Source organism: Athene noctua, chromosome Z (genome assembly GCF_965140245.1).
Source record: "Athene noctua chromosome Z, bAthNoc1.hap1.1, whole genome shotgun sequence".
Lineage (NCBI taxonomy): Eukaryota > Metazoa > Chordata > Aves > Strigiformes > Strigidae > Athene > Athene noctua.
The window spans coordinates 84,635,485-84,656,314 of NC_134077.1; the positions used below are offsets into that span (position 1 = coordinate 84,635,485).

The 20,830-nt window shown below is 37.0% G+C and overlaps 1 protein-coding gene across 3 annotated transcripts in view; it reads left to right on the forward strand.

The window, feature by feature from the left end:
• Nucleotides 1–20,830, forward strand: part of XRCC4 (X-ray repair cross complementing 4) — a 184,402-nt gene that overhangs the window by 101,602 nt on the left and 61,970 nt on the right. For all 3 annotated transcript variants that reach the window (XM_074932009.1, XM_074932007.1, XM_074932008.1), the window contains exon 7: nt 19,433–19,577. In XM_074932009.1, the coding sequence (XP_074788110.1) occupies nt 19,433–19,577 (145 nt within the window). The remainder of the gene's footprint in view (nt 1–19,432; nt 19,578–20,830) is intronic.

Below are 20,830 nucleotides of genomic sequence, written 5' to 3' on the forward strand. Positions count from 1 at the left end.
CTAGGAGAATGCCTTCAGATTTGAAACAGCATATGTATCATTATATGACAGAATCAAACTGCTAGATTGTGTGCAGTAAGGAGTGTTCAAAGTGGGAGTACCGGAAAGGCAACCTCAAAAAAACCTCGGGAAATGCTGTTTTTCCAAGGCAGCTGCATTTTGTGAACCACTGGATATCCTTTCTTAATTAAGATACTTTGTTCTTGGCTTCCAATGACTCCTGTTTTCTAAATGTGAAAGGTTTGCAGCATTTTGTGTTGGGATTTCCAGAAACACCATACTGATACGGGAAAGAAAAAAATGGATGTACAATATGAACAGGATACTTGGCAGTAAATAAATTTTTTGGCCAATTTGTTTTTAAGAAATCCCTCAAAATTGCTGAAGAGAATTGTGTGAAGATTTCCAGTCACCATGGTTTTTACCTGGCTGCTTTTCATGGTGTGTAATTGCAACACATCATACAACAGTTCATTATATGTTTAGTCCTAGTGCTAAATGAAGCTTAGTAATAAGGGATTTCATTTGACAGAAATCACCTGCCTCTCGGTTTGCTGTGAAACATCACTTACATTAATTGCTTGGCATCAGCTTTCATCTGTATCCAAAGACGAATCCTTGTGCACAGCTTATTCAGACACTGCTCCTTGGTTCAAATTAGCTTTAAGAGCATTCAGTTCATTACTTCTTCCTTGGTGAAAGTATGTCACTTATTGCAGTTTGCTTTAACTGAGACTGATTATAGACTGCCTGAAGATTCACCTCCCTGATTTCCTCACTTGACAACAGCAAGTCTGAGTCACAATTCCCACTGCTCACTTGTTTTAAACTGTGTAGCAAGGTGTGCTTAATAAACCTCCCTACATAACAGTGCTGCTTGTTTGTCTGGCTGCTCCATGAGAAATGAGCCTTTATGCAGGAGATTAAAAACATGTTGATTCTTGTTCTCCAGTTGAAGCTGTTTGTAAATTATATCTGATTTTATTTTGGTTCTGTTCAGCAAAAAGGTCAACTCAAATATTGTCACCCACCTTGATTTTAAAAACTCCTACTGAAATAGCTTAGCCCTATTTCTTAAAAGAAAATTATACTGTTAAAAGGTGAATTATCTTGGGGATACAGCACCTCACTTAACCATCAACTTAAGGACTCTGGTTGAATTATTAGAGGCAGATGCTCAAATGGCAGCGGTGATTTATTACCAACTTATATCAGTTAAGACTCTTGTCTTGCATGTGTCAGAGTAGCACGTAACAATTAAGTGGTGGATTTTCAGGAATATTACTGAAGTGGCCAGTTGGCTTACTGCAAAGCAATGCAACTGTGCAGCTGTGGGGTCAGAGGAGATGTAACACATACCTCAGAGTATGGAGGAACAGCACTAGAGAGTATCCTCCCTGCAAGAAAGACAAAAGATTTGGGGGTAAATAGAGGAGAAAGGACAAAAAAGTATGAATGGTCAGTTTTTGAGAGTCACATGAACAGAAGTGACTTTACAGCTGAGCTCACTCAATGCCTTTGGCTCTTGATGTAATGACAGGGGAAGGGTGATGGCAAATTAGGCAAACATCTGCTTAGATTTTTGGTAATTATGACTGTTGAAATCAAATCATTTTGGACAAATATAGCTACAGTTGCTTTTATATTGGACTGTTTGATAGCTAAGGCTTTGAGCCTGTGTAGAAAGCTGAACTGACACACAGTGACAGAGCAGCTCTACTTCTGATGTTGAATTATAGAGAAGATGAGAAACTTGGGAATTTTTGACAGATGTGAAATGCAGATGGACCCTTAGATTAAGTGAATTTTCAGTCACTATACTGTGCTGTCTTTCATTTTCATATGATGTGCCCTATTTTTATTTTACTTTGTTGTATTTTATGTGTGTGTCCCCCACCGTGTTTAAAACCATATCATTAACCAGTGAAATTCAGAATGTATTCTGCCGAGTGTTTGTAAGCTCTGAGAATATTAACAAATCATTAAACAAGCACAAGTTCCCATGAAGATACAGAAGAAAATACATATCCTCTCTGGGTGTGCAGGAGTGGGGAACAGAGAGCTGTTTTCTTTCTGGAATTTCTAGTTTATACTTCCAGAAAACAGCTGAGGCTTACAGCTTTTAGGGAGACGTAAAAAGTGCTTTTGGCCACCAAGGACTTGATAAAGATTTTTGGAACTGGCAACATGTATACATCTGTCTTTTCGCTGTGATCAGAGGTGGATGTGTGTCATAAATGATGGAAATGTGATCTTCAATTTCCCACCTGCCTGCACCTAAACTGATTTTTTTTTGATAAAGAAATTAAAGGTGTCGCACAGCTAGCTGTTACACTGGGAGCTGACCCCAATTATTGTATGCTTGATGGCATTGACTGCATCGGACCAAGGGTAAAATCAGATCTCTGTCATGAGTCCTATCATGTCAGGAGTCTCTTGCCTGTGAAACAGGGTAGGGATTAGAAGATTCTCACTGGAGAATTTTTAAGGGCTATGAGGGCTTTCAAGCTATCCTTAAACTGTTTGAACCACGAGATTGATGTTAGTCATTTTCACAAAGCATCAGCAAGGTCAAAATGTGATTTGCCTTTTGTTTATGTGCTTGTGTGAGTGAATTATATTACTTTCTAGGGTATTGAACTACTTACTGATGGTTTATTCTTTATTCGGTTACAACGCTTGGTTCAGGAGCTGCCTAGTGAAAAAAAAAATTAAAATCTTTCTAAGCATGTGAACACCAACAGCTGTTTAAATATCTGAGAACTTCCTGATCAAATTTGAAGTGTAATAAAAATTTTGATAATTTAGGAAAATAATAAGTGGAAAATCGTACATACTCTGGGAAAAAGTATCATTCCCACTGCCTCCTGAGAGGAGGAAGGTCTTGTCCACCTCATGCTGGACCTTTGAGGAAGCAGTCATTAAGCTCTGGAGAGCTGAGGAGCTGATTTATTGCTTCCCTGCTTATCCCTCAAGACAGGATGACTAAGGATAACAGTCATCCCATTGTAGGCAGTATATCATCCCTAGCATATCCCTTGCTTGAGATTTGTCTGATGTTTGGGGGGTTGAAGTTACTTTTGTGCAGAGAAACACCAACTCTGTGAATGTTCCTCTGTTCACTGAAGTGGTGTAGACCTTGAAGAGCTGTACTGAGCATCCAGATAAGCAGGCACTTTCAGGAGATGTTTGTATTTTATGGATAAAATACATTAAATAGTTTTCTAAAGATGCAGACCTAGTAGGGTTGTCTCTGGCCTACTGAGGAGAATTTTCTCTGCATGAACAGTGCAGTGTTGCCTTTAAAAGAGCTCTCTGGTAAAGTCCCCCTGGACTGGAGACTGTCAGCAAGTCTCTGTTCAGCAGGAAGGAAAGGGGTAGGCACAGAGAGACATGCCTTAGCAGGGCAAAGGGGAAACCCACAGTGCTGTCTTCTGGTGGGAAACAAGGTAATAAATCTGTGGTACAGGTTAGGGATTTTGCAGCTGTCTTACAAGCTTGAAGGAAGAAACTGTGTCTGTTCCGCTCTGTGCTGCTCCACCTTTCTGCAGCAAGGAGTAGTAGGAACAAAGGACAGAGCAGTCTGTATTTTTTTTTTTTTTTACAAAATGGGATGTCAGACAGGAAGGAGGGGCACTGCTTTTTGGTGAGTGTAAGCTATTTACCACATCATCCTCTTCTCTTTACTGTGGCTTGCTAAAATACTGTAGTACAGAAGAGAAGTGAAATCACATTTGTTAACAGTAGCCACCAGTTCAGTCAGTCTTGACTTTTATCTTGGTGACAGTGTATTAACCGTGACCTGTGCCATATATCTGTGTCCTCTATCTGGGGTAGGAAACTAGAAGGCAAGACAAGAAACAAGCCCTTCCTTCCATCAGTCTGGTGTCTCACAGCTGAGCTGCCTGTGTCTCACGATTACTCAGGCTGGATCCATGCTGCTGCTGTTGCCATTCAGAAACACACTGACACTTTAAATTGTGTCCGCCTCTCAGAATAAATCATCCCCTTGTTGCACATGGATCTGAAGAACTTTAAAATCTCTCTCTGGGAGAAAGCAGCATTTTGAACCACTGAGCTCGTGCAGTGATTTATAGTAGGAATGATTCTGAATGGAGTTTCTGGTAAAGAGGGGGTTGCTTTATTTTCCTTAGATATCCTTGGATAACAAGATCAACACAGTTCTTGTTATTAGTAAAAATAGTTCTAGAGAAAAGAACATGTATTTTTGTAGTAAAGACTTTGGAGAGTAAATCATGAAGGTACATAGCATTTCCCCTTTTATGCCACCAAAACAAGAGTCTCCGAAATGGCTGCCTTGATATGTGGCCATGCAGGCTAACAGCAATCCAGGGACCAGCTCGCTGCATGCACTGGGAGCCCATTGTAGCATCTGGGAACGTCCTCCTCAAACTGGTCTGGCCACACAACTCTGTTTGACTTTTCCAAGGTCAATCCAGTATCATGGATATTCGTATTCTGGGATATAGGTATGATGTGTTAACGAATTAAAACCGAATGCTTTACAGAATAGTCATGGTGATGCTTTTGTCCTTCCTAATTCAGAGCTTGTAAGGAAATAAAAGAGGAATCGACTGTAAGCCCTTTTGTATTATTTATTGAAAAAGTACAAAATTACTATGTACAGCTTTTACTAGATGAAAAATGGTCAAGAAAGATTCCAGGTGTTTCTCAGGTAGTGATATTATTCAGTTACTTTTTCAGGAAATACAATTTGAAATGGCTGTGTTCGTGCACAGCATGCAATTAGTATACTTTGTTCGTTTATTTCACCAGCAAGCTATCCCAGAATAATATGCTGAATTCTCAATTGGTGTAATTCATTATAGTTCCATTAACTTCCAGAGAGGCTGCTCTGGTTTATTCTGGCTCCATTTCTGGCTAAAGTGTTCAATTCTGAATATGTAATAAAAGTGTTAGTCATCTTAACAGCCGTTATTCACATTAGTATATTGTCCCAATCCTGAATGTTTTAATGTGTTTTCTGTTGATCCACAAAGAGGGAGTTGTGCACAACTGGGTATACATGGGCAAAGATTAGATGTATCTCTCTCTGCTTTTGAAATTTATTCTGACATTTTTACTCTCCTCCACAAGCAATCTAATCAGAGCTGGTCTTCCTGGGAGGCATGCTGCAAAATAAGTCAGTACCAGCAACCATGGGATTGAGGACAGTACTGTGAAGACTTCCCTGTTTAAACTTGAGCAGACAAGAAAAGAAAACATATTTTTAAATGTCTGATTTGGAACTCTGTGTGATTTAATTTTTTTTTTTTTTGTGTCAGCTATATCAGTATAGTAATGATTAATCCTTTCCAATTAAAGAAAATTACAGGTTCTCAAACATCTTTTTAGACAAGTATTATGGTGGTTAGCAACAATACTAGTTAAAGGCAAAAATTCTAACATTAAAGAATATCAACATTATTATTTCTAAGCATCAAGCTGTCAAATATAATACTATTTAGTGTAACTGGAGTACTTCTAAGATGCCTAATTAGCCTGTAATGTGAAAAAATATGATACCAGGATTCTCTGTTGCACATTTCTTCTTTTCTTTGAAAGAGTCAAAAATCAATTGATACAATATTTTTTGCTTATAGAACCTTGTTATGGCTTTCTGTCATCCCGCACATCAGACTTATTCTGTGACCTTAGTCTTATTTTACTGTTAGTGAACTTAATTCTTTAAGTCTTTGTAGCCTGAAACACTTTTTTTTTTTTCCTCTTGGTTCTTCAGAAAATGTCATAAAATTGTTCATGCTTTCTAACATCTTCAGCAAATTTTGCTGGAAATAACCCACTAACATTCTTTCTTTGAAGACATCGTGTTTTTATAGTATTTCCTCACTAGAATTTAGTATGTGGTTTATATCACAGTGATCATTCCTTCATATTCTCCCTGCACCAAGGTGCCAGAGGAAAAACTCTTGAGTCTAAATCAGTCTGTTAAATTGTCTGCTGGTTCTAGCATAGTGATTTTTTTTCTCAACCTCAAGCAGTGAATATGTAATTTATTCCTATTTCTTTAAAAGTGTGGGAGCAGTTTTTGGAACTGTTAGTTAAGCAAAAGTTTTTAATCTGCCATTGCCATTTGGTTGGATTCATTTTTGGATGCCTTTGCAATTCTCTCGTAAGATCAGTGCTGCCATGCTGCCTCTTCCCCACCTCTTTTACTTTGCAGATGATCAAAGTTACTTTTTCTTGCAGATAGAAGGCGTAATTAATCTCCATGCGTTTCTTCGGATTTACATTGCATAATCTGCACACATATTTGTGTGTTTTCCCTGTGTAAAGGGTGTTGGGGAGGGGTTTGCCCCTCATCCTACAGTGATCTTCTCGAGTACTATTCTGATAACCCCCGTTTCTGTAGTTTAGGCTTGAGCTGTGTTGTGGTGGGGAAGGGAGTGTGTATTTACATCCTACATATTTAAATCCCATTTTTCTTTATTTTTTTTTTAGTTACAGGGAGACTGTATTATTTTTTTATAATGAAACCACCTTACCATTACAGTGACTGTTGTTCTGGAGGAATGTCAGGAGGTGTTAAAATCTCCACAGGCCTTAATAATGCAAATGAATTTTTGCTAGTAAAGGTGCATAAGAATTTCCCAGTGTAATGAAATTACAAAATGCAGAATACAGAAACGTATTTTCTTCTTCCATATAGATATTTTGAGCTTGCATATAATATTAAGCAACAATAAATTATCCCTATATATAGACTTCCCTGTTGGTTTTTTTTTTTTTAATCGCTGCATGTTGATGGAGGGGTAGAAGAACTGCATGAAGCTCTGCCAGTCCAAGCTGTGTTCTACCCTTAAGTAATTTCTCAAGCTGATGCACATTGCAGAAGGCTACTCTGAATATCATCAGAAAGGCTTAGTAGTAAGACTCTTTAGCAGAAGAAAATAGTATGTTTCCTAGGCTTGAACATGTTTTGTGTTATCAAGTGGATTTGGTGATCTGTGTAATCAAAAGCCTGTCATTCCCATTTTAATAAAGAATTTGCGTGATGCCTCTTTGCCCTGGTGACTCGTAGGGACATTGGCTGGGGAAGGATACATGGAACATTAGCAAAGCTCAGGGCGTGATCCTGTTTTTTCTTACTGAGGAGTGGAGTTTTTGCCATATGGAAAGACTATCCCAGAATTAGTGGATCCCAGGGGAACAAAGCCAGTTCTGTATAACAAGCCTGGCTGTGACTCTTACCATCACACCACACAATTACTTCATCTTGCATCCTGGCTGTTCATTTCTATTGTCTGATTAACTTGGGGCCAGGCTATTTGCCATAGTCTTTTGCCACTCAACTTCACCATTACCCTTTAAAATTTCCTTGAATATCTTCCCAGCTTGTCAATGTGTTTCATAGATAGTTTCATGATGTAGGTTAAAGCTTCTGAGGTTGAGCTCCTTTCTAACTAGATCTTCAGCTGTGGTCTGTTAGTGGTGAACTTTGCACATGTGTACAGCCTAGCCACATCAGGAGAGCCCTGCAGATTTCCAGGGACCTGATGAGGAAAAACAGCCCAGGTCAGAATGTAAACACTGGTCTTGACTCCTATCGTAAGTTTTATGATCCATTCACAAAGAATAATAAATGATGAGTAAAAATGAAAATGTTGCTCTGTATGTGTCTTACAGACTGCGCTGTGTTTAAAAGCATCTAAACAGAAGTTGTTATAGATTAAACCAGCCTCTTGATTCTAATTGAGACATGCTGATTTATAATTTTTTCTTCGTCACATATTAATGTCTTGTACGTGATCAGATTTCATGTTCATTGCTCAGTAAATGTTGTAATAAATATTAATGTATTGCTGCTCTCAAAGTACTTATTGAGATCTTTACATTTCTTTAAATATATTCTCAGAACCTCTTAGAGTAACCAAAATTACCTGTAGCATTTTCCACAGCAAAATTATCCTGTGATGTTGATTGAAATTGTGCCAGAGCATCTGCCATAAAAACGTTAATGTCATGTCTGACTGAGACACATGCACCTTCTATGTTCATCATTTCTGAATCCATTATAAAGACCTTAATGGCAGCTGTATATAAAGACATGCCATAATGACATCTTAAATGCTGTCTTTAAATTCACAGCATGAAAAGCCTTTTAGAAACTGTATGAAAAAAGCAGGTAGCTAACAGCAATTTGTGGATAGTATTCATGGTATGTCTTTTATTTAGTGGAGGTTTTGTATTAATTTAAATAGAAATAAAGGGGTCCAGAAAGCTAATGGTGTAAATAGAACTTTGTTCCTAGCGAAAGACATTTGAGACCTCAGTTCAGCTTGCTTTTTTCACAGCAAACATAAGAAAGTGCATGTCAGAGTTTGGAAGTGTATCAACTGGTTATACAAAATAAAAAAATACACAGTAGAAATATAAGATCTAAAGCATATTAAATTTGGAAAAACTGCGTATACATACAAAACACACAATATAAATATTTTTAAAATCCCTTCTGTATCAAGGTTATTGGAAAAGGGCACAAGCTTCTCATGAAACAATCTTTCAGAAGAAGGGGGTTTGGACTTTGTTATAATTCTGTCAAGGACCTTGTATAGTCATTTTCTGGGCAATGCCCTCCTTTTACCAGTCACCACAATACACTCAGTTTGTCTCAAATTTTGCTAAAGGTAGAAAGATAAAAGGGAATTAGGTGGAAAAGAAGGCATTACTAACTCTTACGGGCTTCACCCAGAATTTTTGCTAACCATCACTGAAGCCCAGAGGATGCTGGAGCAAAGCAGGGACTTTTCTGAGCATGACTCCTAGAGTCACGTCTAATTTTGCAGTTTTTCATGTCAGTATTCAAGACAGACATTGAATACTTTGGGTAGTAGTTTACTCTTTAAATGGTTTACTTGAAATAAAAATGTAAAAAAAAAAAGAAAAACAAAAGAAAAATAAAACAAAAAACCCACAGTTTTGATCCATGAGTGTCTAAATTTATTTTCTTACTTACATAGTCTATAATATTGACATGACCTTTGTTCATGTCAGTAGTACTGTTTCATTGTACTAATTGGACTTTATTCTTTCAATTGTTTTCTATCAATATCAAAACACTATAATAACACTTCAGAAAATTGCACATGCTGAAGAATCATATTGGCCATCAGATGAGTGTCTCCCTGGGCTGTTAGAGCCCAAGCTCATTTGAGACTGAGCCTTGCTTGACAAAGCTGCCCCTTTCCCCATACCTACCCACCCCATGACTCACAGTCTCCTCCACAGAGGATTAGCCCCTGTGGCCTCTGCACCCTCCAGAGTCCCTAGCACGTGCACTTAATTGGTGACTGAAGGAATAATAATGCCTCTTAGAGCTGCTCTTATGTTTACAGAGGTGCCTCTATCCTTTGGACCTGGTTTGTGTGATCGTTTTCATTCCTCAGTGTCAAGACATTTTATAAAGTCAAGTAAACATTACTCATGGTTTACACACAGGTAAGGAACAAAAGCATAGATATTCATCAAGGTCAGTGGTAGGATCAGGAACAGATCCTATATCCCCCTGAATGCAGTGCAGGAACCTGTGTGTTAAATAACTCTGATTCTTAAAAAGTTGTTTGCAGTATGGGATGCCAGAAGATTGTGAGGTTGAAGAAAAAGTTATTAGACTTCTGCTTATAGATTCCAGAAGATTTTATCCATGCTTAGGTACCTCAGTCTGTCTTGAATGTTGGCAAGAAACAAATATTCCTGAGGAGCAGGATGAAATTAAGTCATTTCACATGAACTGGAAAACAGCCACTAGTAACAGTGAGTTTTAGTTACAACACCATAGTCAGAATTGAAATTGGGGAACTGGAGGTAAAAAGCATGTTAGCAACTTTCTGAGTAAGCAGCCACCCTTGACAATGCTATTGTTAGTGCCACCCCAGTGCTATTGTTAGTGATGCAGCTCCACTGTATAAACTGCAGGAAATGCTCCCTCCTTTTTACTCATTTAATGCTTTCTCAATATTTTTCATTTGATTATGACATTTTGAATTATTAGGCTCTATTCAATCATTAATTACATATATTCACATGTAAGGACAGTTTTAATGTAGCCGGTTTGTGTTCCAGGGTTAAAATTGCATATCTTTATGAAGGGACATAGTGCTTGTGTCCCTTTTAAATTATTTTAAAGCTTGAAATCTTTTTGTTTCTTAAAAAAAAACAGATGACCACATATTTATGTGACTATATAAATAGTATAAGTAGCAAAATAGCTTCTGATTGAATGTAGTATTTGTTTAAACATTATTGTATTTCCTTACTAATATAGAGTGAAATACGGACAGGCAAAGTTCTTGTTTAAATAGTTTTTTATTAGGTTTTTCCACCTGAAGTGTTTGCTTGACCTGAAGTAGAAATATCTATATCCCAAAAATGTAATTTATAATATAATTGAAAAAGTCTTAGGGCAGCTTAGAAGATACCACACAATAAAGTTATTGGTGGATGTTAGTAATTTATCCACCATAAAATGCCGTCATTATGAAGACATGCATTTTCCAGAGTTATTGCAGCCTGTGGCTTCCCTTGAGTTGTATTGATTTCCTCAAAAATAGTTTAATGGGGAAAGAAATCATTTTCATGGCATAAGCTCCAGCTATTTCAAAGCACTGTGGTGCAACTTCAGGGCAGTGGGTAGGTTATGGCCTGACTGCCGCTCACACTTGTTTTTAAGACTACCTTCAGTACACCGAGGCAGAGCACTGCAGCCTCATGATTCCTGCAGGGTTCTTAGCGAATAAAATATGTGTGTGAAGATGATGTTGTTCCAAACCAGCTAGCTTTTATGTGCATTTCCAGAAGACAGTCTATTGAAGCACAAGGGCAACCCAGCACTTTACCCAAAGAAATAAAAAATAAATTTTAAAAGTTAAAAGGCTTTATTGTTTACAGATCTTTTCAGTCACTGTTACATATTTCACCATCTAAGAGATAGTGATTTTGAGTGAAGAAGTTAGCACAGGAGTAGCTATAGTTCTTACAAATTCATGCCTGAGAGGTTTGAGAGTTATTGTTAGTATTAATTCAGGAGCCCTGTTTCCAAGTGCTCATAAATATCTATGATACTTTATCTTCACATTCTAAATAGAATTACGGTTGACCGTTTTACGTAAAGGTTAACAAAATAGTCTCTTACTGATTTGAAATTGGTAAGTAGTATAATTGCCATTATTCAAACTCTTCTTTAGGACTAGCTTTCAAATGTCAGGCTCCACACCCACACAGTCAGGGCTCAGGCATAATAAGTATTGTCTGACATACGGGGTAGCCTTAGAGGTGGTAGCTGGCAGCCCACCATGGTCAGTGCCAGGGCCTGGATCAGCTGGACAGGTTTAGCAATGTAAGCTGTAGACACCAGAAAAATTTCCTAGAGCAAATGATGCCAGTTGGAATTCCAGGCATGAGGTATATGTTTTACATGCCTGGTGAGAAATTACTTTGGGCTCCACTACCTCACATTGAATTGAAAGATCACAGCCCAGAAGTTTTTTCCAAAGCTTTTCTTAGTTTCATGTTTTTAATTCTTCCATCTGTCTGTTTTGTTGTTTTGTTTACTTGACCTGCATGCTGTTTAATATCTCCTGGGGACACTGTTCAGAAGCCTCCTACCTCCACCCTGGGTGGTACAGATGATCCAAATAAGACATCAAGGGAGTCCAGAGAATGACTCCAGCAAACAGTCACACCCGGGACAGTTAGGTCATCGAAACCTTTTCAGGCGACTTTTTTAATGCTCCTGCCTGAACTCGGATGTGCTGGTGTGCCAGACGACAGCAAATCCAACCATGGTACACAAATATTAGTGTCATCGGCCAGCATTTATAAAGACTTTCAAAAAGGTTTGAGGGTCAGAGATGTAAAAGGATTGCTAAAACTGCATGTAATAAACATGGACTTTTAGTGGATCACTGGAAACTGGAGCATGTTGTTGTGGAGCAGCCTAACTCATCACCCGCCAGCCTTTGGCTAGTCACAAACCACCACAGCATCTGAGTCGCCAAGCGTCACCGCTGCTTCTGCCAAACACCCATACAAAATAAAGCAGGGAAAGCAACTTTAATTGTTAGTAGGTTTCAGATATCAAAGTTGTAATCTCTTATCTTTCAGTGCTTCATAATGGAGCCTCTACCTGACACACGCCAGGAAAGATTTGAGCACATTGTAAAGCTTTCTGTTTGTGCTCTAAGGCAGGTACTAATTTTTAGAGGCTGCAGACACTGCAAATATATAGTATGCAGCTGTATACTGTGAGGATTTTCAAGATTGTTGCATTACTGATAAATCATAACCTTTGACAATGTTTATAACCAGTGACTTCCTTAGAATTACAGTATTACTAATTTTTAGCCACATACATTATTATAGATTATTGAAAATTAGTACTTCATCTGATGAAGTACATATGGTTCACTGAAATACCCCATGTGAAAGTATTTTTAAAAGAGGGATTTCTGTTAGAGATCATGTTTTTGATAATTAAAATTAATGAGCTCCTTCAGAGTCACTGCAGATATTTGTAAAAATTATTTTTTTTTTTTTTCCCTTTCTGATATTTTGATATATGAAAAGAGACTTTTTCATGCTTCCTAACCAAACTCATTATTTTGTTGTCAAATTTACTCTGGTTTTTTTTGCCATCTAGTTTCAAGACTATATGTACTGGTAACAGATGAGCACCTGAGTTGTTTCCAATAGATAAGCATTGCGAAGGAAACCATATGTCAACCAGATTTTTATTATAACTTGATAAGTTTCCCTGAAGGTTTGAAATAAGATTTTTAGATTAAAGAAAATAATTGGGTTTTAAAAGCTTTTGGAAAAGGGTGACATCAGGAAAAGAATAGTCTTTGCAAATACACAAGTCTACATGTTGACTTAGGACTCTTTGTCAGTGATAATACAGTCTAGCAGGGTGAAATGTAAACTTCCTTACTGAACTGGTTACAATTTATAAATTTTGTATATCTAGATCTAAACTTTTTGCTGGGATTGTTTTAAAACGTGTCTTCATAAACACTTCAAATGGAGTTACTCTTTATAAAAATAAACGTTAATAACTAACTGACAGAGAATTTATAGAACTGCAGTCTGAACTGCCTTTAGGCCCCAGGGGATTATGGTACAGTAAACCCAAATTTATACAAAGAATGAAATATAAAGTAAAACAGAACAAAGGGAATTGAGAATAATTCTCACTGTTTTCCTAAAATTAACATAGTGACATATTCCTGTGACTTTCACTGAAGCATATGTGTGAACTGTAAATACTGATGTTTAATTTTGGATCTCTGAGTGATCTAAATGGATCTATTTCTTATGAAAAATGCCTGATTATGGCTAGAATGTGTCTATACAGGATAACTTTAGCGTAGGTAGAAGTGGTGTTTCCTAAACTGCCTGTCAAGAATGACTTAATCCTACTTTGCAGGAATTGCCTACATCAGTGAGACACGTTCATTTCCATACCCATTCATTTAGGAGATCTCTTCTGAGAATGTCAAAGAGATGCTAATTATTATCAGCTATGGTTGATCCCTTAGGAATTAGGCTAAAATTGAGAAACCACACAATTACTGAAGTTATGCTATAGTCAAGGATTAAAGTGATGAGTTCTGCTCCAACTTTTTTTTTTTGCTTTTTCTTTAGTGGCTCACAGAGCAGCTGTCACAGGCAGTTCTGGTGCTCTTTAGGTGCTTATTTTGTGACCACTTTGTCCTCTTTCAGTCTAGTTTATCTTATACCAATCCTGTGCAAGGGCTAAAGCAGGAGAGGCATTGTATGTGCAGCCTGACTTTTTCCCAAATAAACCATCCTAGAGAAAATGTCAAGATATTTGAGGAAGGGACTGACTTGAAGCTAAATCACCTGCTTCATTAAAGAGAGACAGCAGAACTTGGAAGTTCAGTTGAGTAATTCTGTGGAGCCACACATTCTGCCTGGAGTTAAGCAGAATTCAGCGAGGAAATTCTGTTCTGTGAGCAGGGCTGCTCTGGGAGGAATTTAGGGGATCTATGATAGCATTAATATCTGAAAATTTGAACAAGTTTTTGTAAGTCCTTAATACTCTGATGAAAAAGGAATCAGGTAAATTTTCATTCAGAACAGAAACTGAAATTGACAGATTTTTGTGCTGCTGTTGATAAAATTTCCGGGATAGGAGATAATTTTAAATAGAGACCAGTCCTTTTCTTGAGGATAAATGCCTCTGTCCTTTATAAATCTTTCCTGTTCTATTCTGATCAAAAAAATAAATAAAGCTTTTTTTAAAAAAAAAAAAAACAACACACACACAAAAAAAACCCCCAACCAAACCTGCAAATCCTTTATTGTGATGAAAGCAAGTTTAAAATACATTTTATTTGGTGGTAACAGAAATGTGAGTGTTCCTTGAATCCGTTTTGACACTGATGATTGGTTTATAAGTTATCATGTTATGTCCTGATAATTCATTAACATAATTCTGATAGGAGTACAGTGTTTAAATACGTTTTCAGTTGCAGTGTTTCATTTTGTGGAGTGACTGGTTAACCTAGAATCAATCGTGTGCATTATAAGTGGTAGGACTAATCCCCTGGGGTCTGTGGCTGTAGGGCTATATTTGCAAAGGACACGTCCCATTCTAATGTAACTCAGCATGCTGAGGAATACAAACATTGAGAGAGAAAAAAATATTTTATCAAGGGAAACAAATGATCAGTATTTAAGATAATAAAAAACACATGGTACACTTGTGGCTAGTTACCAATAGGACAGAAATACAAACAAATGATAACACTGATGTAATCTTTCAACTATAAATAGCAAGGTTTTCACCCATATTGCATTAAAAGTCAGCAATAGATCATTTGCAAAATACTATTAGAGTACATGGTTTTAATCTGGACCTACACAGGACAGTTTAGCTAAGCAATTGCAGCAGCCCTACCAAATGTTTTTGGTGACAGGAATGAATTAAATAGATGTGTTCAAGTTTAGGGATCCTTTGTTACATCTTAAATATATGCTAACAAGCTGAAAAGACGTGGTTATGTTTCCTATATGTAAAAATCTCATCAACTAGGACTTGCAGTCTTGCTTGCAGTCCACCTTTCAGGAATTTGGACACTGAGAGTATGCTTTCGATCTGTGTGAAGTTAGGTCATTATAGGCAGTCAGATTGCTCCAATTTGGAATTCTTGTACTCATTTTCTGGTTGCTTTGCTCCTTCCTTGGTGTGTGTTTTTTTTTTTTTTTTTTTTTTTTTTTTTTTTTTTTGTTGTTTTTGTTTTTGTTTTTTTGTTGCAAAGCTAAGCTTTTAGTACTGGTTTTAGTTCTTACCGAGAATAGAGCTTGTGCTGACAGAAACTGGACTCTGTTGGGTCAGTGAATACAGCACTGTCATTAGCAATTAGACAAGGCAGATCTGTAGAAATGTCATTACAGGTGATGTTGTAACAGAGAATGAAGGTGGGTGGGGTGTTTTTTCAGACTGAAAAGTAGATATGATAGATTGGAAGGTAATTATTTTCAAATAATTGACTTCTGTATATCAGAATAAAGTAAGGCAAAAGTCTATTTTAAAATATAACTGGACTGCCATTCTTTAACCAAGATACAGAAATTAATTTTAAAATGCCTGTAGTTTTCAAAGATCATGACACTGAACAATGCCAGGATGCAGCCTCGATGCTGGCAGTTTAGCAAAGGTGTCTGCCCCCTTACATCGCTAGCACGTTCCCTGCAATGATTTTGCTCTATACTAGCTCAACCAAGCAGTTACCCAGGCAGAGTCTGCCCCACCAGAGACTGTTCCCAGCAGAGACCATGGAAGAGGCAGTGCTGTTCTGCATGGATGCAAACCTCTTGAGAGTGGATCCTGGCATTTTTCTGTATTAAAGGCATCTTCTGTTTCCAAGCCCCCAAAATTATGGGTCAGTATTGATTTAATTTCATCCTGACTCTACCAAATCAAGGAAAGCTATTTTTGATTTTCAGTTTAAATTATTTTCTGGAATATCCTTTCTTACTTGAAAACTCCCTCTGCCCACCAAATAATATCACTTTTCAAAACAAACAACTGAAAAAATGCATAAAGTGTTTTTATTTAAAGTCTTTAGTCTTCTTAGCACAACTATTATTTTAGTACTTGAACAATGATTGTTTTTCTTGCTCTCTTATGGGTCTTGTTTCTTGCAGTTATTCACCTGCAAAAGGTATGTTATGTATTGGGAACATTTCCTTTTCTTGATCAACATTTGTTGTTTTAGGTGTTTTAATTAACTGGCTTTCATCAAACAATACTCTTCCCTGTATTTAAATAGGTACTGTTCTTCTCAAATGTGTAACAGTCATTCATCTTGTATTACATAATATCAAATATTTAATTTCATAATATCAAAATTTAATTTCATGAGAAGTCAAGGAACTTTTCTTCCATAAAATGGTGATGAAATTTAGACAGAAAAGATTTTCAGAATGGAAAACTAGGTTTGCGTTGAAGACTGTCCCTCATATTTCCCAATTATTTTGTGTCGAGCAATGAATAATATTTTGCTGCAGCTTTCTTTGGCTTTTAATCAAGTACTATAAATGAATTCATTAATGGGAATTATTTTTGGGCAGCAGTAGTGAGTTTGTGTTTAAAGTCTTATGGTGATGCATCATACTTTGAGCTTCAAGTGTATGCCATGTTTTCATTAGCAGTTCTAACCTAAGAGGTAGTTTGACTTAAAAGAAACAAACAAACTAAAAAAAGAAAAGAAAAAAACCAAGCCTATGGTGATTAACCATTATCTATGAGCCACTCTACTACTGTTCATAAAATTGCCTTCTAGGCTGTCTGAATGAGAAGCCTTGTCTTTGGTATTATTAAAAGAAACATTATCACAATAGAAATTGTCAGGTTGATTGCAGAGGTTTACTTGAATCACTTAGGTCAGTATTTTTTATTCTGCTTGGTTTTAATAGGTCATAAAAGCAAAATTTGTTTTTGTGGGAAAGATTAAATTGAGATGTTTGGTACAAAACTGAGGCCCTTTCCCAGCCTGAAGTTAGCACAAATGCAGTATGCTGCAAAGATGAACATTTTCTCTTCCATTTTCCTTACTCGAGCACCAGCAGGACTCTTATAGAAGATAAACAGGATTTGTGTCTGAACACTAAACAATGCTGAGTTTGAGGGCCATGAGCACTGTTGCATATTACACAAGTAAAAGCACAGAGACATTATTTATTTAACATCAGCATTATGTAGGTTTCGTATGTGTAACTAACCTCTGGTTCTACTTTTTAGCAAAAGCAGAGTGTGGGAGGAGAACAGCAACAAGGAAGTTTAAGAGCTATGATAGTAAAATTATTTAAATTTGTTTGGTTCTTGACAGTAAACTATTTTATGTGTATTAATTAAGAAAGGGCCGACTTTAGGAAGTGATGTTGGAATACATAAAATAATACACATTTAAATGTTAGATATGCTACCATCAACATGGTGCCAGAAAATAGTAATTAAAAATCACAAACATATTTTGAACATTTAGCACTGGAAAAGTATGCATAGCTAGTTAAAGTTTAGTGTGGAGAATTAGGCTGTGGTTTAACCCTTTTCAGCATTTATTATAGGCCACGTACCTTGTCTATACTGGACTTTGAAACTTGTTAATTAGCTCATGCCTTAGAAATATGTCAGCTAATACCTGTTGTCAGCCTACAAAGAGCCATAGGTATGTGAAGTATTATAGTTCATGCTGGTAAAAGCTAAGAGGTTCTGATATTTAAGCATTTGCTTCATTGTAAGCAGTGGTTGCCCTAGCCCTAGGGAGCCTCTATTTACATGTTTAATTTAGCAGTGTTCTTGGTCAGAAACACTTTTTTTTTGAGAAACGGTGAAAAAGTTACCTGTGGGTTCCGTGTCATCTTCAGTACTGTTTCATTTTCAGTAGACGTAGATAACAACTGTGAAAGGAATGAAGAAATAGGACCCAGTATTTACTTTCTGTGAAGCCCTGTGGTATTGCATCTCAAATTATGGTGTCTTTCATCCATGTGAAGATTAAACCTTCTTAAAACACACAGAAAGTAATAATCAGGGAGGCTACTATAATAGCATAAGCTTCAGTCACCACATTATTATTTAATATATTTCAGTTGAAATGTGTGCTGTTCTTTATATCATTATCTTGAAAATACAAAGTAATTAAAGATTTTATTTTTAAAGGAGTCATACCAAATAAAATCACGTTGCAGGATGTCGATAGCTGGAATAAAAAGTCTACATATCTTCTGAGTGCATTAATAGCAAGGGAAGGGAAGGTTTTAGCTTGAGGGGTCCCGTTGTCTTGACATTTGAGCTTTGAGTAGATAATTGTCAAAGCAGAGAGGGAATTGTTTCTTACATGTAGATGATGAATCTTCTATGAATATACATGATAATATAAATGTGAACCAGGTGTGAAATCGTAGTTTATGCAGTAATGATGGAAATTAAAATTGTAGGTAAATTAACCTGGACAAAGCCTACTTTTCTTATCTTCAGCAGAGGAGTGAGTGGAAACCTAGACGGGTTATCCAGTTTGGGGTTGTGTGATGTTAGGAATTCTCCATTTTCTTTTCAGACTGCAGCTACTCTTTGTCACTTTGAGAGGTAGTGAGAGGTTTAGTCTGAACCAGAGCCACCTGTTTCCCAGGTAGAGCAGTAAGCTGCTGTTTATGCATGGCTTTGCTCCAGGTGGATGATTTCTTGCCTCGCTGAACAGACATCAGGCTGTCCATCAGTCTTTCTGCCCGTTGTCTTCAGGGAGTCTCCAGCAGAAGCTGTAAAGATTTATTGCCTGGAGGCCTGTGGTAGCAGAATCACTAGTACATTACAAAATACAGTGCTTGATCACAGCAATAAGCTTCTCTCAAGGGTTTATCCTAATGAATATTGAAACATTTAATTCTTTTTTTGTTCTGGGTGTGTATTGCGGTTCATACTGCAGACCAAGAGCCTGAACAAAGCCATGCAGTAAACAGAACACTCAGGCTCCTTTCCCTGAGCCACATGCACATCTTACTCAATTATTCTGTAGGTGACAAAGACTAACTTCAGGTAGGTGAAACTGGGTTCTATAGGCTACCTCTCTAGTTACAGTAGAGTCTACAGGGAGGAGTGAGAAGACCATCAGTATGTTTCTGGTTTATAACTGCCCATCTTTCTCTCTACTGGCTACAAAAAGATGTTGAGGGAAGCTTATCTTTCAAGTTCAAATTTGGTCTTTTGAATTTCCCTTTATGTCATCTGTTTTGACACCAGCTCCTGTCAAGTCTGAGCCCATCATAGTAGTATAGAGATTTTAGTAAACAAGAAATATTTTAAGAATTGTCTTGTAATACTTCATAATCAAGTTCTTTTCAACTTTAGTCTTCTTCATTTTGGCAGCACCAGAACGGAAGGATTCCTTTCTGGGTAGCCCAGATGTCATTGATACTGCTCCAAGAAGAAAGCGAAGACAAAGGACTGCAAAGCCAGCTGGGACAGGAGCTAAGATGGCTACTTATGAGACAGAACTGCCAGCCAAGGAAAAGTAAGCAGTTTTCAAATGTATTGAAATGTTTTTATATCTACAGATGTCAGAGGGTTTGTGGTTTGGGTTTTTTTGTGTTTTCTTGTACAGTTTCGTATTTCAGACTGAGCAGTGTTGTGCTGCATTCTGTATCGTCATTTACAGTAATTTTGCCCAACTCTGAATAAATGTGAATGATTAAATTGTCAGGTCCAATGACATTGATTTTAATACACCTCTAAAGTGACAGTTGTAAAATTATTTTCATTAACTGACTTGGGTAACTTCAAGCAAATAGATTGTACTAAAACAATGTTCTGTAGCTTACCGTATAACTGCTGACAAAGAAGGATGCATTTATAGCAAGTGTCAAGCTAAGATGCACAGCTTCAGCTGTGTCACAGAAAGTAGTAGCATTATGAGTGTCTTTTTTCACAGTGAGGGTGTTCAAACACAGGAACAGGTTGCCCGGAGAGGTTGTGGAGTCTCCATCTGTGAAAATATTCAAAATGCGACTGGTCATGGTCCAGGACAACCTGCTCTGGTTGAGAAGGGAGGTTGGGCTAGGCAATCTCCACAGGTCTCTTCCAACCTCACCATCCTGTGATTCTGTCCTTGTAATTTCAGTGGAAATTAATTCACAATAACATTTTTAATAGACCAGAATATATTTATTTTAAAAATAAGATCAACGGTGATAAAAAAGAATTCACTCTTAAACACAAGGGGGGATCAGAATTTATAAGACAGTAAATGTCTTTTTCTTCTTATGTCAATCTTGATTTTTGGTAATATTTTCACAGGATCTGGGAGGTGCTTAGTTGTGCACAGAATTACCTCAGAGCTGCAATATGATTGGTGGTATTTTCTTCAAAAACTAATCTTTTTTTTAAGATCTGTTGTACGGTAGATTTGAAAATACTTATTTTCCCTTTTAATCTGTAGTAGCCAATGGATAATCTGATTAGAGATGGACACAAGTAGACTGCAGAGATGTTTCCCATGATTAGCAAAGATTTCTGCTTAAGGCAGTTAAGAGAATTATCTAATTTTAACATAGAAGGTTGTGGCTTGATGCCAGCTAGGAATGTTTAAACTTCCAATCCTGTTTAATTGGTTTTAAAAGTTTTATTTTTTTTAGAACACTCTTCAAAAATGCCAAATATTGCTCTTATGTCTTTTTAGAGTCTAATATATTATAATGAACAATGCCTTTTCCCCACTGTAAGTAGTCAGTTTGATTTTGAGAGTCTGACTGCATTTGCCTGAAATAC